This window comes from Cricetulus griseus (assembly GCF_003668045.3).
Source record: "Cricetulus griseus strain 17A/GY chromosome 1 unlocalized genomic scaffold, alternate assembly CriGri-PICRH-1.0 chr1_1, whole genome shotgun sequence".
Classification (NCBI taxonomy): domain Eukaryota; kingdom Metazoa; phylum Chordata; class Mammalia; order Rodentia; family Cricetidae; genus Cricetulus; species Cricetulus griseus.
The window spans coordinates 78,050,751-78,073,653 of record NW_023276807.1 but is presented as its reverse complement, the minus strand read 5'-3'; the positions used below and the strand labels follow the sequence as shown (position 1 = coordinate 78,073,653).

The 22,903-nt window shown below is 40.4% G+C and overlaps 1 protein-coding gene and 1 non-coding gene across 2 annotated transcripts; one reads left to right on the top strand and one right to left on the bottom strand.

Annotated features, from left to right (window-relative positions):
* Nucleotides 1–739: 739 nt before the first annotated feature.
* Cfap36 (cilia and flagella associated protein 36) lies at nucleotides 740–22,721 on the bottom strand. Its single transcript, XM_027387979.2, has 10 exons — nucleotides 22,432–22,721; nucleotides 20,295–20,359; nucleotides 18,998–19,099; nucleotides 12,550–12,664; nucleotides 9,737–9,824; nucleotides 7,448–7,499; nucleotides 4,118–4,220; nucleotides 1,667–1,806; nucleotides 1,356–1,505; nucleotides 740–907 (listed from the first exon to the last, which is right to left on the bottom strand). The coding sequence occupies exons 1-10, from the start codon at nucleotides 22,544–22,546 to the stop codon at nucleotides 806–808; spliced, it is 1,032 nt and encodes a 343-aa protein (XP_027243780.1). The 5' UTR covers nucleotides 22,547–22,721; the 3' UTR covers nucleotides 740–805.
* Nucleotides 3,473–3,579, top strand: LOC113832405. The gene has a single exon (XR_003479681.1). It is a non-coding gene; the product is annotated as a U6 spliceosomal RNA (small nuclear RNA).
* Nucleotides 22,722–22,903: the final 182 nt, after the last annotated feature.

Sequence of the window (22,903 nt, the reverse complement as noted above, 5' to 3'; positions counted from 1 at the left end):
CTACATTTCCCACATTTATTTTCCAAGTCAAATATAACGCTCTCTTACCTTTGTCCAAGATACTGCCTTTGGGTTGTGTCATACCAGGTAAACCCAAAACTACACTAGTACACCTGTCTGTCTTGCTACAGCAGCCACACCTTTAAAAATCAAAGTTTCCAGTTCCCCACAAGGATTTTCTCATTAACCTTACCTCCTGCCACCTCTCACATGTTCCAGTTCAGCGTCAAAGCATGTTTCTAAACTACTATATACCCTCTTCTCTGAAATCACCTGACAGCTCACAGCTTACTTGCTCAAGGCAGCACAGCCAGCCTGCCGTCTTATCACTGCACTTTCCTCTTCTAACACTGTTCCTTGGGCCTTCTATAGCCCTATTAAAGCGGGACCCTGTCAGTCTAACAAACTGTGTCTAGTAAGAATGAAAGCATGCACTATCAACTAATTTCTTTCTGTGACCCCCTTTGAAGAGAAAGCACCCAATTCTTTGTTTTATTATTTCTTTATTTGAGTTATTTGAGACAGGTCTGTGTAACCTAAGCTGTTTTCCCCATTTGCTGTGTCACTGAGGATGACCTTGAACTCCTGACCCTCCTGTTCCAGGGTCCTGGTACTAGTACTATAGGCATGCACCACCATACCTGGTTCTATGCAGAAATTTCTGCCTTTCCTCTTGCTCTTTACCTGTTTAAAATAATAATAGTGAGCTTATAGTTGCATTTGCTTGAAACTAACAGTCTTTGTTTAAGGATTAAATAATTTATTTTTAAGAAAATGTGGGCTTCTGTTTTGCTATCTCTTCATATTACTTATTAATAACTTCTTCTTTAAGTTTCTCTGCAAGCAATCGCCTCTTTAGTAATGTTTGTTTCTCCTCTGCTGTCATTTCTGGCTTCTCTGTCATTTCCTTTAAAAAAAAAAAAAAAGAAATTGGCTACAATTAAAAATTAGCTTTGTATATCTAAAATTCTCAACATGCTCTCTCTAAAAGAACAAAAACTAAAGGCATTTTCAGTAAAATGTTTAAAAGTCAACAACCAAGTTTCTTAGATCTCTTCCTGGAGAAGCATTGGGAAGCATGGGTTATGAGCAGAACACTGCAAACATTTGAAATGGTAAGACAGACCACTGATTCTAAGGAGCTCAACCTAGAAAGTCAACAAAAATATAATGAAATAATTATTTCCACCTTAGAGAATTCTCATTTAAACTGTCCCGAGAGAAGACTTAGCAGCTGTTTCACTAGCAGATGATTAATTTGAGTGGATCAAGCAACAAAACTCATCGGAGACTTTCTTGCACAAACTAAAAACTTTTCCCCTGGTCTGCAATTAACACATTAAAGCTAGCCATACCTCCACCTCCCTGGAAGGCTTTCCTTTTTGCTCAGTATTCTGGATCTGTTTTGCCCTCATGTCCTTTCTCATGGACATCAGCTTGTCTCTCTTCTGCTTGAGATAGTGCTCTCGTTGCCGTAACTCTTCTGTTCCAAGTGCTGACAAATTCTGGTTCAGATAAGAAAAGGAAATATCTATATTCAGATCTATACAACACATGACAAAGACATGTACTGGATCAGTTTTAAGTTCCAAGACCCTAAAAAAGACAAAAGTGTATGACTGCATGGCTCACAGTGCTTGCTCACATTAAGTTAGCTCTTACTTACTGCTATTGGTCCTTCCATGCTTGAATGTTCTAAACCAGGGATCTTCAGACTTTTTTGTGGGAGGGAGGAAGTTTCAGGCAACAGCTCCATCTTTCTTGCCATGGGTTGTACTGACTGATTAGCAAAATGCACTTTAACTTCTGGCAGTAAACAGTGAGACCAATTAAAATATTATATTTTAAAGAACAACACTATTATGAAAAACATAGATATTTCACAAATAACATCTTTGGTTTCCAAACTTGCTTCTGAGTATGTGACTATACACTTGGGGAACAATTTTGAAACTGATTTTCTATCATACAACACTAGCTGTCAACAGCAATGACTTGTTTTCTATTACACTCTAAAAATAACTACCAATGCACTAAGAAAGTATAACCATTTCTAAAGCAAGGAGAAACTGCAAAGCACATATAAGCATTCAGTACTTTGTTAACTGTACCTTAAGGTATGATTAATATTCTAGCTTCTTCTGTAGTCTATACCCTACAAGCCTAGCAAGATGACTCAAAAGTTTCTCATGAGTTTGATCCCAGGACCCACATGGAGGAATGACAGAATCAACTCATGCAAGTTGTTCTCTCTCTCTCTTTAGTTTTTTGAGACAGGGTTTCTCTGCATAGCTTTGGAGGCTGTCCTGGGACTCACTCTGGAGAGCAGGATCACAGAGATCCGCCTGCCTCTGCCTCCCGAGTACTGGGATTAAAGGCGTGCGCCACCAACGCCCAGCATGCAAGTTGTTCTTGACCACACGCACACAGACCACAGTGGCACATATACATGTACATATATATGTATACACATACACACAATCAGATCTCTCGGTCTCTCATGTACACACACACACATAAGTAAATCATCATTCTTGATGGGTGGGGCTTAGGAGATGGTTCAGTGGGAAAAGAGCTGAGAGAGACAAGAACCCTATTCTGGGTCCCCTCACTCATCTAAAACGCTACGCCTGGCAGAGGACATCAACCCCAGAGACAGACAAATGGATCTCAGAGGCTTGCTGGCCAGCCAGCCTTGCCAGTCATTAAATTCTGGGTTCAGTTAAGAGACCCTATCTCAATAAAGTGGGGAGCAACAGAGGAAGTACATAAGCCACACATGCACACTAAAAAATAAAAGGTAAAAACATTTTTAACTTAAGTACATGGGCTATGAATGAAAACAGTAAGACATGGAAAGACATTAAAATGATAGAAGTAAAATTATGAGAAAAGACCATGGTACATATCCCAAAGGATTAATAATCCTGCCAGATATGTATAACCAGACAAACTTGACAAGGGTCACTTTTGTGGTACTGCCACGGATACTAGAAGAAATCCTTTGCAGACCTCCATAAAAAGACAAGTTAGGGTGGCACTGCCAAAGAGTCTAGGCAGAAGCAATAGAACCTAATAAGTTTAAACAAGCTGTTGCCAATATTGGGATTAAATTAGAACAGCCATTATTAGAGTTTGTTTTACTAGACTAGTCTTGGCACCTCAAACATGGAGCCATAGAATTGGAGAAGGAAGGGGCTCATATACATAAGTATGTCTATTCAACTCATGCACATTCTCAGACACTCCAGGCTTTGCATATGTTAGATATTGACATACACTCTCTCAAACTGCAAAGGGGGAAGTATGTGGAGTCAAAACACCTTTAGTTTTCCTGATTTTTAAAGGAAGGGTTAGAAAGCCTAATGAAACATCAACCCATATCTGGCAACTCTATCAGAAAACATGATGCTATTATTTTTAGTGGGAACCAAGAAAAGGTGGGAACAAAAGGCCAAAAAAACACAAATCAGTGCTCGCTTCGGCAGCACATATACTAAAATTGGAACGATACAGAGATGATGAGCATGGCCCCTGCGCAAGGATGACACGCAAATTCGTGAAGCGTTCCATATTAAAAAAAAAAAAAAAAAAACACAAATCAAACACCTTGATTATTTTAAAAGTAGGACTTCTTACTTAAGGTCCCATCACTTTACATGAAGTGATCCTAAAACACCAGACAGCAACTGTACAATAACCCTGAAAAATTAAAAAACATTACTACTAATAATTAAACATCTAGAGAAATTGGCTGTCTCTTATTTTCTAGTTCTACTTTACGGTGATTTTTTAAAAGTAATTTTCAATATTAACCCTCCAAGTTAGCTTCCAGCTCAAAAATACAAATGTTATGCTGTTGAGATTGTACAAAAGCTGGTGGCTCCCTCAAAGAGAATTATCTGTTACTCTATGGATTCCAAGCTTCTCTTAGAAATGTGGAAATGACATTCACTTTCAGCTGGCTATTTTCTACCTGCAAACAAAGTAAACTTGGAAAGAACCTTTAAGTACCAAAGCCACTCAATGTTCCAAGGCTTTTTAGGGTTAAATATGTTCTGAAGGGCAATGTACTCTCAGGGTTTACATGTTAAAGTGCAGTACACCTCAAGCTTACCTGTGGGTGGCTGTACAAAAGGTTCACCATCTCCTTGGGAATTACTCATTTTTGCAGCTTCATGAGTATACACTGGTGGTTCTTCCATTTTAGCCTCTGATGACTTCAGGATTCCATAACACAATTTAAAAAGGAGGAAAATTTTTTTAATGTTGACCAACCAATAGTTAAGGGACCAAAGATGTTATTTTAAACATCACTATGCTCAGAACTAAAAAATGAACAAGTTTTCCCAGAATTTTAAACATGTTAATAACATTTTATAGCTCCTACTTTCTTCTTTGTTGTTGTTGTTTCGAGACAGAGTTTCTCTGTGTAAAAACTCTGGCTGTCCTGGAACTTGCTCTGTAGAACAGGCTGGCCTCAAACTCAGAGTTCCATCTGCTTCTGCCTCCCAATTGCTGGGATTAAAGGCATGCATCATCATGCCCAGCTAGCTCCTACTTTGTTATTTAAATTTTTAGACTTCCTTTGATGTGACTTTGCCTGCTTGCATGCATGTGTGTATCCTGCATGCATGCCTACCGCCCACAGAGACTGGAAGAAGGCATCATATTCCCTGGAACTGGAGATTCAGATGGCTATAAGCCACTGTGTGGGTGCTGGAACTGAACCTGGGTCCTCTGCAAGAGCAGCAGGTACTCTTAACTGCTGAACATCTCTCCAGCTCCTATACCTCCTACTTTTTGAGGAAGTAATACTCTGTTTCAGACCAAGCAGTACTAATGATAACCAATGCAGTAGGATTTAGGATATAGGAAGAACTATACTGAAAGCCATGCTTGCTATTTCAACATAATAAAGGGGTCAAGAAAACAAGGAAAGTAAAAATTTTCTCTTTTCTTTTAATACTGAAAACTAAGTTTATTAGTTTATTTATTTATTATTTATTTAGGTAGAGTGAACATGAATAAATGAAAAAGAACTCCAAAGAGCAGGAGGAGCTTTGAGGTGATCTGAAGGAGAATTGTCCAGCATGGGCTCCTGTCTGAACACTCGGTTCCCAGTTGGTAGACTGTTTAGGAAGGATTAGGAGGTGTGGCCTTGTCGGAAGAGGTGTGTCACTGGGGGTAGACTTTGAGGCTTCAAAAGCCCACACCAGGCCCACTCTCGCTCTCTGCCTGCTGCCTATGGATAAAATATAAACCCAGCTACTGCTCCAGTCTGCCTGCCTGATGTCATGCTCCCCTCCATGATGGTCATGGACTCACCCTCTGAAACTGTAAACAAGGTCCCAACTAAATGCTCTCTTTGTAAGTTGCCTTGTTCATAGTGTCTCCTCACAGCAGTAATAAAGACAAGCTCCAATAGTGGGCTACTATTGACTTTATAAAGAATTCCCTAGTATAGTGTATCAGTGATATTACCACTTTTGATGTAATGCGTGGTCTTTCCCATGAAACTTAAAAGACAGGTTACTGAACTAATTATATAAAGTGAACAAATTTGAACTGAGAATTCTGAATTTGGGTGTAGGACAAAAGGCTAGGGATTAACCTAAGACACATGTATTGAAAATATGCTGTCATGAGCTACAGCCCTATCACCAATACCTACTTTCTAAGAATTTATAAAGTATACTCTTGTAAGAAAGTATATATTGAGCCAGGCATGGTGGTACACACCTTTAATGCCAGCATTTGGGAAGCAGGAGCAGGCAGATATCTATGTGTTTGAGGCCAGCCTGGTCTAAATAATAAGTTCAGTACCAGCCAGGGCTACACAGTAAGAACCTGTCTCAAAAAGCAAAACATAAACAAAAAACAAGTAGTCTCTTACCCAGCTGTGAACTCTGAAAACTGCAATACTGACCTGCCAGACAGGATAAGCACTCTGGTGAAACAGACATGACCATTATGTTTAAAAACAACTGCTTTCTCATTGGATCTGAGGCCCACTCCACAGGGACTTCATACATTGTGCAATAAACTTCCTTCAAAGCCCACAGCTGGGGAGGTTCTGTTTCGGGGGAAGCTTCCTGCTGTTGTAGTGCTGCTCTCGGTCACAAAAGCCTGTCTTTTGTTCTTTTAGGGATTCATTTTGATTTTCTGTGTGTAAGTATTTTGCCTGGAGTATTTATGTATACTGTGTGCCTGCCCAGTGCCAGAAGAGGATGCCAAACTGGAGCCATGAACAGTTGTGAGCCATGTATGGGTGCTAGGGACTGAACTTGGAACCTCCACCAGAAAGTGTTCTAAACCACTGAGCCACCTCTTGAGCCCTGGGGTTCTTTCTGCAATGGGCAGTATTAGTGTAGAGATGTATAACTGGTCCAAGTACTGAGAATAGGTGACTGTTGAGTGTTCAGCCAGAAACATTTGTATCAGTATCCCCATCCCAAGGCTCAAAACATCACAGAAGATGGGGCAGAAAGAATGTAAGGATTAGAGGGTGGGAAAGAGTGCTATGAAACACTGTCTTCTGGACGAAACATGACTGCTGCAACTGTGGTCACTTGTACAAGTCTTCACAAGATGAAATCAATATGCCAGCATCAAGAGGGAAAGGCTCATGAGGCCCAGCCCTAGATAAGGGGCTATTGACAGTTAATCACTGCTGGGTATCATTTTTCTTTTCCCAGTGGTGTAGCAATAAGGAGCCCATGATTCAGAAAACAGCCCCACACAAATGTACATGTAAGCGACCCTAATTAAATGCAGTGGGTCATAAAACCAGCATGAAAGCAGGAGGGGGCTTCCTGGGAAGAGGGTAATGAGAATATGGTCAAAATATATTATATACATGACGAAACTGTCAAAATTTTTAAAAGAAGACTGTGAAGATGGCCCAGTAGGTAGTTACTGCCACACAGCATGAGGACGGGGGTTCTCAGATCTCTAGAACAGCACATATAAAAGCCAGGTGGGCATGCCAGCCTTTAATACCTGCATTCAAGATGAAGATGGTATTCTCTGGGCAAACTAGCTAAGACAGACTAGCCAAAACAATAGAATCTGGGTTCAGCAAGAGACCCTGCCCTCAATACAATGTGGAAATTTTGAGGGAGTCACCTGAAACCAGCCTTGGGCACACACAAGCTCACATGTACATGCACACACAGGCATGTGTGCTTACACACATGCAAACATGCATACATTCACACAAGGCACACCTAGTACTTGCACCAACCAACCAAAAGGAAAAGGTATTTTTCATCTTTAAAAAAAAAAACAATAAAACGTAAAATATACTCTGACTTGCCAAGAAAATATGACTAATCTGAGGAGTTCTATAGAAACCTAAATATTAAAAGTAAAAGACAAGTGTAAACTCAGTGAGAAAGAGGCAATGCCAATGAGATATACTTCTGCATTCACATCCTGCATTCACCTGCTTTTTTCGTTTCCTTTCTTCCTCCTGGTCATATTCTTCTTTTGATTTTCTGAAAAGTGAGAAAGTTAAAAATAAATCTGTGTTGTTTTGTTTTTGGTTTTTGAGACAGGGTCTCATTATGTAGCTTTGGCTGTCCTGGAACTCATTCTGTATACCATGCTGGCCTTGAAGTCACAGATATTCACCTGCCTCTGGCTCCCAAATGCTGGGGTTAAAGGCCTATGTCACTACCCAGCTAAAAAGTAAATTTCATCAAAGAACAGATATGCAGCATATTAACCTGACATTATTATAGTACGGACAAGGTATTTTACCACAGAGATGGAGAACAGCCACCTCTACACAACTGCTCTACAGTCACTTGTAACAGACAGCAAAATACAGCTATTAATAGACCATTGGGTTTACTAATGAGTCCTATCTGAATAACTACTAACAGATTTGAAACCCTAAACCTTTTTTTTTTGTTGTTGTTAGCATACAAATGAGTGATCTAAACCCACATTTCTTTTGTTTGTTTGTTTTTGTTTGGGGGGGTTGTTTTTTGTTTTTCAAGACAGCGTTTCTCTGTGGCTTTGGAGGCTGTCCTGGAACTAGCTCTTGTAGACCAGTCTGGTCTCGAACTCACAGAGATCCGCCAGCCTCTGCCTCCCAAGTGCTGGGATCAAAGGTGTTTGCCACCACCGCCCAGCCTCTAAATCCATATTTCAATGGCAAACTCCATTAGGAAAAACTCATTCTGGCCAGGAGTAGTGGGCACATGCCTATAAACCCAGTACTTGGAAGGTGGCAAAAGATTTAGAGATTTAAGATCATCCTCGGCTACAGTTCAAGGCCAGCCTGAACTACAGAAGACTATTTCAAAAACAAAATTACAAACTTTGAATCTCTTAGAAATGTTACATCCTTCCTGACAAGAGTGGTTTTCCTCTCATTCTGGTCTGTCCAGTGGCACCTGAGCTATCACAGAGTTGACCTGCCACATACCCATTTCTTTAAGCAGTTCAGAGGTGCTCTGTCTAGGAAACAGCTGAGGCCAATTATCTTACATGTCCATAGCTAAGCTTTGGAAATTAAAATCTAGAAGTACTAACCCCACCAAAATGGTTTGTATTATGTCAGCTCTAGTTGGAGGAACTCTAAACAACCTTATTAAGAGTCAGGAAATGGCCACAGTACAGGAAGAAGCCAGGCTGCAGGACACACCACTTGACAGTTTCAGGGCAACCATCAGTCAATGCAACCAGTCAAAACTACCAGTCCTTGAGACAAACACCCCTCCCTTTGCACACCTGAAAACTCAAGCTCCCATCTGCCCCTGCCACAGGGCAGAATCTGGCAGGAAAGAGCTATGTCCACCACCCACACTCAGTCCCCACAAGTACTCACAGTCCCTAAAATTAAGCTCTAAGCTTTGGAACTCCTGTTATAGTTTCCCACGAGGTCCATCTTTCTAAACAGTGACTACAGACATCCTTTCCCTCTAAGCCAAGCACATTCTTGCAGATTTAAAAATTACTGCAACAATGGCTCCCCACTTTCAAAGATCCCACAAGAGGAAAATAATGCTCACTAGCCTTTTTTGCTTAAAGGGTTACACTCCCCATGTCAAGCATCTGGCTGAAATGGGAAGAAGCGATTGGCAAGATATTTATCTGAGATCAAGACCTCCCACTCTCCTTCCTTGTAGGCTACCTGGGCAGCTGGGACAGGTAGGTACAGATGCCCAGACTCCAACTTTGTAACACCAATATGAGTGGCCTCTAATATTGAGACACAGCAGGAGAATCCTGCTCAGCCCAGGTCATACTCTATTTACCCTTCCCCATTAATCTGTGGAGTATATTGCAGCTTTTTTCCCCATTGATAGCTAGTTCCTTAGTCCTATGGTAAAGGACATGTGGACTGATGCAGGATATTTTTCTACAATTAAATATAATACAAATTCGACATCTAACATAAAAATCCAAAATGCTCTAAAACAAAAAGCTTTGTTTGGCATATCAACAAAATGCTCAAAAGGTTTTAAATTGGCAATGTTTGGATTTCAGGTTTTTGGATTAGGGATGCTCAGCCTATCTGTGATCTGTGCAAATATTCCAAAATCTGAAACACTCCAGTCTTATCATTTGGATTAGGGACACTCAAGCTCTGTATTCATAGCTAAAAAATAAAAAATCATGTTGATCTTGCTAGTTGGTCATATTTTCTAGGAAAAGTTTATATCCATTCAGATCATATACAACACTGTTAACAGTTTATTTGGAAGCAGAGGAAGCAGCTCACCTGAGGACCTCCCTCAGGATTTTCATCTCTTCCTGTTCAAGGTCACTGACTACATCGGCACCATCAGTTAAGCAGTCTGGTAACACACCTGTTCAAAACCAAACACCACACGAAGACCATCAACTCAACTGAAAACACTTCTCACTGTTCTGGTACATCAGGTACAAATTAAGTTTACAATTTATCATTTAAAATTTTTTCAAGCCTTATGTTTTTAATTGTCTTAACTTTCTCACGTTTTAGGGACTAAGTCCCACAAAAGCCAGTCACAATTTTAGCTAGAAATATATTTTGTTGTTTTTTGTTTTGTTTTTGAGACAAGGTTTCTCTGTGGCTTTGGAGGCTGTCCTGGAACTAGCTCTTGTAGACTTGGCTGGTCTCAAACTCACAGAGATCCTCCTGCTTCTACCTCCCTGAGTGCCGGGATCAAAGGCGTGTACTACCACCGCCTGGCTTAGCTAGAAATATTTTGTAGTTAAGACTTGTGTTGACTATCTAAAATAGCAATGACTGGGACCAATATGTAGCTCAGTAGTAGAGCCCTTAACTAGCATGCATGAGCCCTGGGCTCAATTCCCAGCACAAAGAAAGAAAGAAAGAAAGAAAGAAAGAAAGAAAGAAAGAAAGAAAGAAAGAAAGAAAGAGAGAAAAAAAGAGAGAGAGAGAAAGAAGGAGGGAGGGAGGGAGAGAGGGAGGGGAAGGGAGGGGAGGGAGGGAGGGAGGGAAGGAAGAAAAAGAAAGAAAGAAAGAAAGAAAGAAAGAAAGAAAGAAAGAAAGAAAAGGCTGGAGTGATGGCGCCATGGCTGTACAGGTAAAGGCCCTAGCTAGCATCAAGCCTGATGACCTGAGTTTGAGTCCTGGGATCCACAAAGTAGGAAGGGAACTCTACAATTATACAAGTTGTCTTTGACATCCACATGCACATCATGTAGCTCCTGTGTGTGTGTGTGTGTTTGTGTGTGTGTGTGTGTGTGTGTTTGTGTGTGTGTGTGTGTGTGTGTGTGTGTGTGTGTGTACCTATATCACTATTTGTCTCTCATACAATTAAAACATTTAAAACTTGAAAAAACTGTATGACAATAGAAATAACAGTCATCACAGTCTTCCATTATAATACAATATCTACTACTGATATCACTTAGCCAGGGTTAATGAAATGCTTTTAAAGGTAAACCTTAAGTGGGAAAGTTTACTAAACAAAGCGATGTTATGTTAGAGGACCATCAGATGGTCTCCATTTGAACTGCAATGTTAGTGAAAGGGCCCTGCTTACTATGTGCAATGACAGCATGGGCTCAACCCTGGGGATATGAAGATCAATAACATTGTCTCTACCCTTGAATCATTTGTTCAGATACTGGCAATGGCTTTAAATCACTATTGTGCCAATTTCCATCCCTCACCGCTCCCAACACAAATTCACAGGAAGTAATTTTAACTGTTGGTTTGATTTACTTATATCTCCTGATAAGGGAGGTTGGTAAAGAGTGGTTTGTTCATGTCCATATTCTATAGCATTGGCAGAGTGTACCTTTATTTTACCTTCAATCTCTTTATGCAAATGTGCACTGTGGGATTCTGGATTAGCTCTAAAGTAGTTTTATTATTCTAATTTCCTTGATGTTCATATGCATTTTGACCTAAACATTCTGTTAACTGCAGCCATTTGTAAAGAAAGAGCATGCAGGAACACGCATGCACACCTCACCCACCAGAGAATCCCACCTGTAAACACATCTGTAGTATAATTTTGCTCAGTCAAAAGATATCAAATAATTCTCCTAGCAACTTTTCTAAGGAGAATTAAAAGCAGGAACAAAGCAACAGTATGAGATTCTTCCAAATCATCAAAATGTATTTTCTCCAAATTATCTGATCAAATACAACCAAGAACCCCACTGTATCGCACTGTTTGGGGTCAGGGTGTGTTCTGACCTCAACTCGATGACTGGCTATGAAGAGCAGCTTCACTGTAAAGCAAGGCAGCTAGCTAGTGGCTCTCTGAAGAGGAAGGCTCGACTCAAACAGCCCATAAAACATCTACAGCATTCAGCTATTTGTCTTATAGCAAGATAAGTGCTGCTTGCTGGGGCTGGTGCCATGGCTCAGTGGGCAAAGGTGCTTGTCGCTAATCCTGATGAGCTATGTTTGATTCCTAGGATCCGATACTGACCACTGTCCTCTGACCACCGCATGTGCTCCATAGCACATATGCTCCTCCCCTCAAAATAAAAAGCCCGATCTTTGCACATCCCACACCCTTAAGGGCAAACAGCACATCTGAAATACTTCTCTCATACCTTCACAAAACAACCAAAGAGCAAGTCTTGCTCCAAACTAGTCAAGTACTGGTCCCTGTGTCCCAGGACCAGCAGCTTAAAGATGCAGAGGACCAGGCCCTACCCCAGACCCACTAGGGCACAAAGTGGAGCCTGCCAGTTGACTCCATGCTTACTGGAACCATTTCCTACTAAGGTCTTAATAGCGCCAAGCCAGAAGAGTAGTACCCTGTTCTCAACAATAACCACAGCCACTCAAAACACTAAACTTAACACAATGGCCTGACAGAAAAGCAAGCCTCAAAAAGCTAAAGCATCATTCAATTTGTCTTTTGTTGAAAGGTCACATGCCAAATTAGGAAATATACATCCTTCAATCTTTGACATTAGCCAAAGACTTTCAAATGTGAAATAACTGCATAAAAGGTAATTACATTTAAGACAGTAGGAATAATAAATAAATAAATACAAGAAAACAATCAAACTTCCAAAAACATGCACTTAGTACTCAGGCGCCTAACTTTAATGCTTTACCATTCCTCTCCTGGATTATCCGGATAGCTTGAAGCTGCATCTCAATGTTCTTCTGGACCATCATTGCTTTAAAGATAGTAAAGTCCTCTGCTGCCAGTACGGGCTGCAAAATGGCCTGTGGGATGAAGTCTGGGTGTTAAAGGAAGGCTCAAGTTTGAAAATATTTGCCCCACATTCAAATCACCATTTCCACTAAAAAGTAGCACATTAATTCATGGATATTGTTCATGGTTAGAGAACTCACATGGACAATCATAAGATAAAAAACAGCCAGAGTTTCACTGTGTAGCCCTAGTTGGCCTCAAACTCCTAATTCTCCTGCCTTGGCCTCCCAAGTGCTGGGATTGCAGGGTGTATACAGCTACACCCTGCTAAGAGTTTTTACAGCCTTTAAAATAGGGTTTTCAGAGCTAACTCACTCAATCCCCAGACCCCCAGGGGTCAGACAGGCTGCCTCCTTTCCCAAATCAGCCACATAATGGCTTACAACCATCTGTTAAGTCCAGTTCCAGTGAATCCAACACCCTCTTCTGACATCTGCAGGTTCTGCACATATGGTACACAGACACACACATAAAATACAATCTTTTGTTCTTATACAATCTTTAAAAGGCACTTTAGCTTCTGAATAAAACAAATAGAGTAATAACTGTCTCACAAGAGTACTAAATGAATTACGTAAAATTTTATGATCTAAAAAGTAAATATAAAAGTAATTGTTCTGTTCCTTTTTAAAGTTTTATTTTTATTATTTGTAATTATGTGTCTGTTTGTGAGAAGTGAGATTCCCCTGGAGCTGGAGTCACAGTTGGCTGTGAGCCACCTAATGTAGGTGCTGGGAACTGAACTCAGGTTTTCTGAAAGAGCAGTGTGTGCTCTTAACTGCTGTCCCAGTGTTCTGGTCCTTTAAATACTTGTTGAAATTGATAAACTGTTAACCCAGCTAAGAAAGAGCCAGCCTGGGCTAGTTTGAGGCCAGCCTAGACTACTTAAGACTCCATCTCAAGAAAACAAAAGATAAATAAAAAACACAGCTATCATCATACTTCAGAAGCTTATGATCACTCCAGGGAGTGGTGGTATCCACTTTTAACCCCAGCACTGAGGAGGTAGAGGTAGGCAGATCTCGGTGAGTTCAGGCCAGCCTGGTCTACAGAGGGAGTTACAAGATAGGCTTCAAAGTTACACAGAGAAACCCTATCTTGAAAAAGAAAAAAAAAAAAAAAAAGCTTATGATCCCATTATGATCAGATATAAAAAATGTATAAAAAAGGGACTATCACTATTGATCTTAAGAACATAGAAAAGATAATGGAGAATACGTAAAACTCTGTGCCCACAAACTTGATGACCAGTGTGACAAAACTCACACTATAATAAGATGATATGAAGTCTATTCATTATGTCTACTTAAAAGGTTAATTAATAATAAATTAGTAACTCTACAAAACAGAAAACACAAGGTCAAGATGGCTTACAGGCAAAACCTACCTAACATATGAGGGAGAAATTATACTACCTCTTGACAGCCTCTCCCAGAATACTGAGGCAAAGAAAATACCCATTAATTCATTTCCTGAGACCAATGCCACCATAATTCCAAATCAGACAAGATTTGACAAGAAAAGAAAACCAAAGAAAGGACAGAGATGCAAAAATACCCAAAAGAATTTTAGAAAACTTAATTCAACAATGTATAAAAGGAATTACATAACAAACTGGAAATTTTTCAATTATTCAAGTGGATTCAGCATTTGAAAATAACTCATTTTATCAGCCATCAACAGACTAGAGACTACCATTTAACCCTATCAATAAATATGGAAAATTAAGAGTCCAAGAATAAGAATATAAAAATGTAGGTCCCAAAAATAGGAATGTAGAAACATAGGAATATAAAGTTGTAAGCCTCGGAGAATTATAGCAGACTGTAAGCAACCTTCTCAGCAACTTAAGGATTGATTATTAACAATGAGTTTCCTTGCTTTTAGGCCTATAGCTCTGTCAGCCTTGCAGAGCTGAAATGGCTCTCTGCATTAGACACTACCCCCCCCCACACACACACACACATCCAGGAAATTGACGTGAGCTGAGTTAACTTTTAAATGAGGAGATATACGTGGCTTTTGGTTGTGCATTGTTCCATACTCTTCCCAGCTACACAAACCTGGCAGTATTAGGGGGGTGCAGAGTTTCAGTAAACACCATCAGAAAATGCCAGAGAGAAACAATGGACTAGATACAAACACTAACCTGAAAACCCCTATTAATGAAAATTGTAAAAAGCAATTTGTAACTGAGTTTTACCTCAAGATTGTAAAAATTCTTTTATTTATGACTAATGCTTGCTTCTTACTATAAAAAGGAGAGTTTGAAGACCTCCCAATTTGCCACAGTTTCAGAAGCTCAAACTCTGGCTGTGGTCTCAGCTATAACTGATAAGCTTTTGTGCTTTTTTTTTTTTCTTTTTCTGGAATAAAGTTTGCTTCTGGTTTAATAGACTATGGTGGTCTGTCCTCCATCATCGCATGACCCCAGACCCAACAGGAAAAAGCCTTTGACAAAAACCTAATACCTATTCATGTTTTATAAACATTAAAAAAAAGTTAACTAAATGATGGTGGCACACACCTTTAATCCTAGCACTTGGAAGGCAGAGGCTGGTAGATCTCTGTGAGTTCGAGACCAGCCTGGTCTACAAAGAGAATTCTAGGACAGGCTCCAAAGCTACACACAGAAGCCCTGTCTTGAAAAACAAACAAAACCAAACCAGAAAAGAAACTAGAATCTTTCCCATGTAGATTAGCAATGAGTCCAAGATGACACCTCACAATTCCCATTCAACCCTGTATACAAGTCCTGGATAATCAAAGAAGTTGGGCTTTAGGTTTTTGATTTGTTTTTTTACTTGCTGCTCTTCCAGAAGACCCAAGTTCGGTTCCCATCCCCCATCTAAAATATCTGCACATACATCTATAACTGCCCCTAGGAGTTCTGACACCTCAGCCCCTGAGCACTCTTGGACTCACATACTCACACCCTCATGCAGACACACACCTACACATAATTACAAATAAAAAAGAGTTTAAACCAAAGCGCTTTGCTCAGAGATGACAATGAATGTAGAAAATGTAAGGGGAAAGGTTATCTGTTTTGCAATGTACCAGCAATGAACAATTAGAATTTGCATTTCAAAACAACAGCATTCACATTAACAATGCAAAAAGGAATGGGAAGAAACTTAACAAAATTATCTACATCAGGGCTTCTTAAACTTTGTCTGCTTACAAACTCTTTCACCTAAGAAATGGTCATGTAATAAAAGATTTCAAAAAATGAAATATTTGTTCCATTTTCTGTAAACCTAAAATTGCTCTAAAATACTCTATTTTGTCTCTTAATTAACATTCATATATAATAGTGTCTATTATCATGTACTCATTGAGAAATTAAATGGAATACTATATTATATAATATTCTCAATAGTGTTAGTTACTAAAAATAAGCATAATTTCCCCAAATTATTTTTATTATATAAGAAATGCTTCTACAATTATCAGTTTCCCTCTGAAAATAGTGAAAATTAATAAAATATCAAAACAAAACAAATTTCTGTTCTTTGCTATACTGAAGTCCCTGGTTTTGCTATATTAAACTTAATTATAACCTGTACTCTCTCTCTCTCTCTCTCTCTCTCTCTCTCTCTCTCTCTCTCTCTCTCTCGCACACACACACACACACATATCACAAGTTTTTACAAGTTATACATAACAGAAAAGCGAGCTGTTAAAAGGTGAGCTAGATAAAAGCACCTTTATAGAACCTGACAACCTGAGTTCAATCCCTGGAGAGAACTAACTCCGCTCCATTGTACCATGACCTCCACTCACACATTCACACACACAAATGCAAAAGAAAAACTATCTACTAGAGCTGTGCTTCTCAACCTTCCTAACACTGCGACCCTTTAATACAGTTCCTTATGGTGTAGTGACCCTCCAACCATAAAATTATTTTCATTAATACTTCATAACTGTAATTTTGCTAGTTATGAATCATAACATATCTGATATGTGACCCCCAACAGGGTCATGCCCCCCAGGTTGAGAACTGCTGTACTAGAGGGAAGTACTTTTTCTTTTTGATTTTGCTTTTTTTCAAGACAGGTTTTCACTGTGTAGCCCTGGCTGCTCTGGAACTCACTCCATAGACCAGGCTGGCCTCGAACTCAGAGATCCACCTGCCTCTGCTTCCTGAGTGCTGGTTTTTAAGGGTGTGCACCACCACCACCCAGTTTTTTTTTTGAAGGGGAGTTGTTTTTCTGGTGTGTGTGTGTTTATTATAACACTTCACCTGATGTACTGTTTGGCACTTTTGCTGGCTTTAAAACATGAGCATGTCAGACCTAATGAAGACAAAAACATTCTGCAAGTCTCCCTTAGCAGCGCAATTCAATGAAAGCAGCAGCTAGTCTAGAAAATCAATACCAAAGCAACGGAAACAAAAAATACCCCTAAACACCTCATGTTTGTTGAGCTGGATTTTAAGCACCCCAGTTGGCACACTAGAACCCACATTCTAATTTGCATGTGTGAAAATGAAATTACTGCAAAGCAATCAATAATGTGCTTCAAGATACCTTTCAGGAACACTGACAGGCAGGCCAGTGCTGGTTCACTGCTGCCATTCAGCAGCTGCTAACTAAGAACTTGTTCTAGATACAGTAATGCTAAGGGACCCATAACCCTGGCCTGTCAGCACACAGCTAATCAACCACCAAAATAGCGACTGCTAATTAAGAAGTGATTCAGTTTACTTAGAGACCAGTTAACACACAACAGGCATTATACTAAGTGTTTGCTATACATTATCACTTAAAGCTTCACAAAAACCCTTCAAAGGAAATACTACTACTTTTATACAATGTGTAATTTTGTTTCCTGACTCTTTCAATACTGGCTGAAAGATGATGAGCAAAGACTGCTTTGCAGTTATACCTGTTTGATTCCTCTGGGCTAAGAAAGGGACAGTGGAGTGTTGGGAAGAGGGCTGTTACATTTTAGAGTAAGGAATATGGTATAAACAAAGCCAATTGCTTGTGAGGGGCCTTCACCGATGACAGGACACAACATACCGAAGAACTGTACAGGACACAAAGACGAAACTAGAACCGACGATGGCATAACAAGCAATCTTGCTAAACAAATATAGGTTATTTAGTAGAGAACAGGAAACAAAGAGAGCTTTTAAGATCACCATTTGGTAAGAGTGATAGACCCCTCTCCTGAGCCTCCAAGCAAGGGCTTCCAGGTGGACTGCCTGGACTGGCAAGTTTGCTCTCCTATTGATGTAGCTGCAGACTTAGGAGTGGCTGTGTACTATTTCTCTGCTTTACTTTCTTCATTTATAGGTGGAAGCTGAATGGTACCAAGAAGATAAAATGAGATATGTATATGTATGTGTGTGTATGCATGTATGTGTGCATGTATTTGTGTATGTGTGTGTATATGTATATGTGTGTGTGCATGTGGGTATGTGTGTGCAGATAATACCAATAAAATGTCTAAAACATCAACTAGGGAACTGAGTAAGGTGGTTCACCCTTGTGAGTTTGAGGCTGGCATGGGTTATACAACAAGGTCCTGTCTCAAAATAAATAAAATAAAAACAGCTTTAAAAAGCATATCAAAAAACAAACAAACAAACAAACAAACAAGCTGGACGTTGGTGGCGCACGCCTTTAATCCCAGCACTCAGGAGGCAGAGGCAGGCGGATCTCTGTGAGTTCGAGGCCATCCTGATCTCCAGAAAAAAAAAAAAAAAAAGCATATCAATTCACAAGAACTCTCCATAAGCATTATGTATTATCCAGTCAGCCCAATAGTGCATAATTAAAGAGACAATAAAACCGGTTTCATGAAGGGCGAGAGAGATGGCTCAGGAGTTAAGAGCACTGGCTGCTCTTCCAGAGGTCCTGAGTTCAATTCCCAGCAACCACATGATGGCTCACAACCATCCGTTATGAGATCTGGTGCCCTCTTCTGGTGTGCAGATATACATGGAAGCAGAATGTCGTATACATAATAAATAAATAAAAAATCTTAAAAAAAAAAAAAGTTTCACAAATAGTCCCCAAAACTAAAAACTGCATTTGCTACAAATAGAAAAAAAGGGGACTACAGAATTATCAGAGTCCTACAGAAATGAAACCATATCAGGATAAATTCTGTGATCTTAACTATGACATCGGGAAGTTTATTTTTAGTGCCATCAGTTCACAATCTTTCTTAAGGTGGTTAAAAATGAACATCAGGTGATGTTTTCACCTCTCACACAATGTCTAATTCGTTGATGTCCAATACCACAACTCTTCTACCTCCACAATCAAACATACTAAGTTTAAAGAAAGCCCTGGAAAACATGAACAGAGTAACCCAAAAGCTAAAACCTGTGATGTTCGTGTCTTTGCCAGAGGAGAGGTGCATGCTTCTTGAAACTGATCTTCATTAATTCCAATTTCTTTGAGGTAACTTTCTAACAGCTTTTCAACCTAAAAGGAAAAAGTTTAACTTTTAGAAGTTACATAGGAAAAGTCTAAATGACATTCTGCCTGTTTAGATGTTCTTTGTAATTAGCAGAAACACTATTATATAAGACATAGAAGTAATAATGTCTTTCACCAATAAACTAACAGCAAAGTTTTTTTCTCTTGCTAAGAATCACATGGAGTTAATTTCCTCTATTAGAGGTAGGTCAGGCTTATGGAGGTGAACATGGTACAACTCCTCTACCCAATGCCTTTTTAAAATACTCAGAGGCTCTTAAAATTCCTAAGACAACTATGAGTAAGGGAAGCAATTACCTAGAGGCACCAGCTAAATAAGAATTAAATTACAAATAAAGGATCCCCAAAGCTACAATAAATCATGACTTAGAGTCTAAGACAGAAAAGATACAACATCATTTGAAAAGATTCCCACAGAGACCATGAGCCTGAGAACACTGTCAGTGCACTGGAGCAGGACGAACCATGATGCTGAAGAATTCAATGGAGGCTGCAGAGGACTTGGCAGTAAGAGCAGCTGCTGATGTCCAGAAGACCCAGGTTCGATTCCCAGTAAACACACATCCATCCATATGGATGGCTCACAACCATCCATAACTCCAGTTACAAAGAACCCAACCCCCTCTTTTGGCCTCTGTGGGTACAAGAACATATATAGTGCATATGCATGCAGGCAAAATACCCATACACATAAAGTAAATAAATCTGAAAAAAAAAACAACTTTAAATAATTTTAATTTTAGAAAGCTTTTTTTTTTTTTTTTTTTGTTATAAACTACCTATTAGCCAGGTGTTAGTGGCACATGCCTTTAATCCCAGCACTCGGGAGGCAGAGGCAGGTGGATCTCTGTGAGTTCAAGGCCAGCCTGGTCTACAGATCGAATGCCAGGATAGGCTCCAAAGCTACACAAAGAAACCCTGCCTTGAAAACAACAACAAATAAACAAATAAGCAAATAATAAAATACCCCTTAAAATCAGTGAAAAAAGCCAGCATTGTGGTACACACCTTTAGTCCCAGCACTGGGGAAGCAGAGGCACAGAAATCTCTGAGAGATTGAGGCCAGCATGGTTTACATGGTAAGTTCCAGGCCAGCCAAGGCTTTCATCTCAAACAAAACAAAACAAAACAAAACAAAACAAAACAAAACAAAACAAAAATCAGTAGCAAAAATACTCACCAGCTCTTTGTACTCTTGATGAATTTCTGTATAGGTCAACTTGCTTTCTTCTTCATCATCAAAAACTAAGTTAAAAGAAAATAGGACAGTATAAGAAAAACAAATCATTTCATTAAGTATAAACATAAAAACTGACTTTCAGGGGCTCGTTCTTCCTTCCCACCATGTGGGCTGTGTCTTCCCAGCTCCTTTATCTTTAACACTTATGAACTTGTACTTGCCACTTTATATTTCACTGTTTATATGTGTGTCTTCTCTTAGTAGGCTACAAACTTCTGAAATATAGGATTTCTATCCCCAGTTTCTGGCCCAAGGTAACTCAATAAAGACTGAAATGGTGACACCACAAAATGTCTAAATTAATCTTTAAATTGTCTGAAGTAGTGAACAGCCCATTGACAGCCCCACATCAGTGAGGTATAAACAGTTATCTGGAGTGTTCCTGACATCACTTCTCTTTACTTTCCATTTGTCCTGTGTGACATTGCACACACATTCAATACAAATGTTATTTAAACTCTTTCGGACAGTTCTGAAACCACATCACTGTAACATGTCTGGAGGCCCCAGTTTTGCTTCTCTGTTACTAGTGAAACGAACCCCCTCTTGACACCTGAGGATAGTAGATAAACCATGCTCACTCCCTTTCCATTCAGCATTTAGTCTCAGTATTGTAAATGAAATCAGTGGGTTAAATAATCTCTTGGGTCGGGTGTTGGTGGCATACACCGTTAATCCCAGCCCGCTCAGGAGGCAGAGACAGAAGGAGCTATGTGAGTTCAAGACCAGCCTGGTCTACAGAGTGAGTTCCAGGATAGGCTCCAAAGCTACAGAGAGAAACCCTGTCTTGAAAAAATCGCTTGTAAAGGAGGTCAGGCTTCTCCCAGGCTTCATCAATCTTTTAACAGCATTTTCAAAGGGATACAGGTAAATTACTTTGCAAATTGAACCTCCTTAAAAGTTACCTGCAAGCCCGGTGGTGGTGGCTCATGCCTTTAATCCCAGTACTTGAGAGGCAGAGGCAGGTGGATCTCTGTGAGTTCGAGGCCAGCCTGGTCTACAGAGTGAGTTTCAGGACAGCTAGGATTGTTTCACAGAGAAACCCTGTTTCGATAAATAAATAAATAAATAAATAAATAAATAAATAAATAAATAAATAAATAAAAGAAAAAAGTTACCTTAACTGGTGTTTGAATTTTAACAGTTAAAAAAATAAAAAGGCTCAGTGATCAGACAAAATTCTTTCTTTACTAGATCCTTGAAATCTCAGGGACAAAGAAATCTTGCAAGACAATTTAGGATAAGAACCCTCTGTTAGCTGAATCTCAGGCAATCTGCATTAAGCCTAGGAACCCATTACCCTTTCAGGCGGGTCAACTCATCCTGGAAAAGTATATAAAACATTTCCTTCACTAAAAGTTGCCCTGCAGCTTGCACTAACTAACCCCAGCTCTACCGCACTGATCTTTACAAACAAGTCTAATCCGTGTAGCCTATGACACAAGTTCAGAAGACTGATGGATATTGCTATCCTCCAAGTACTTCCTAGGTAAATAACCACGATAAAGGTTGGATGTGGCGTCGTTTGTGGTCCTTTTCTATGAACAGAGTTCACTTTGTCTTTACGATATGAACTCGGATATGAAACGATCAGAAAGCAGAGATGCTGTTTCTTTGAAAGTATTCCACATTAATACGCCTCGTTTGTTAGAAAGGTCTTTCTCCCCATCGTCTGCTTTGGTTCTGCTGGAGGAATCGCATGCCCTTCTTTGCAGATGAAACGGCCGGAGTAACTTAAGTTTTCATTTCATAGAATGAGCCCACAGGGAAACATCCCAGGGGCCAAAAGAAACTCGAGGAAAAACGACCCTTCTCCCAAATAACTGGGGAAGATGCTGGTTACTCAAACAGTCGACTTAGGAACGTGCAGGATGAAGTGGCAGGCAGAACAGGGTACTATGTGTTCAGGTCGTGCGCTCAGGCCGGAGTGGGAGGCAGGTCTCGTCTCGGTGCCCACTTTCAGGTCTGCAAAGGAACCCTCCCACCCCGGGAAGGAGAAAATATGCACTTCCTTCTGCAAAACTAACCCTAGGACCCGGCGGGTGATATTCGGCTTGTTCAGGGTCTGATTTTTTACCTTCGCATTTCTGCTCCACAAAGTCCAAGATGGGGATGGACCAATCCGGGCCCCGCAGGAACCCAGCGATGCTCTCCACCACCCATTCCACCTCGTCCTCTTCTTCCGCAGCCATCCCGCCCGCACCGGGCGACACGGACGTCTAGGCCAGACTCCCCCGGCCGCTCGGGCCTTTCGGCCGCAAGAAGCCTACGGAGAATGCAGGCAGAGCGGCCCGGCAATCGCCAGGCCCCCGGCTGGACACTACAAACCAGTTAACGTAAAATGGTCGCTATGACAACATACGCAGCGGCCCGGAAGTGAAGCCTGAGTCCCCGGCCTGCGAGCCTGGAGGGGGGCGGGGCTATGAACGTTTCCTATTGGCTGGGAGAGAACGGTGGCGTCGCAAACAACAGCCCTCCGCTCATTGGCCCGGGATTGCTAGGCTCAGCGCAGGAGGGCGGGCATTGGCTGCAGAGCCTGGAAACGGCGT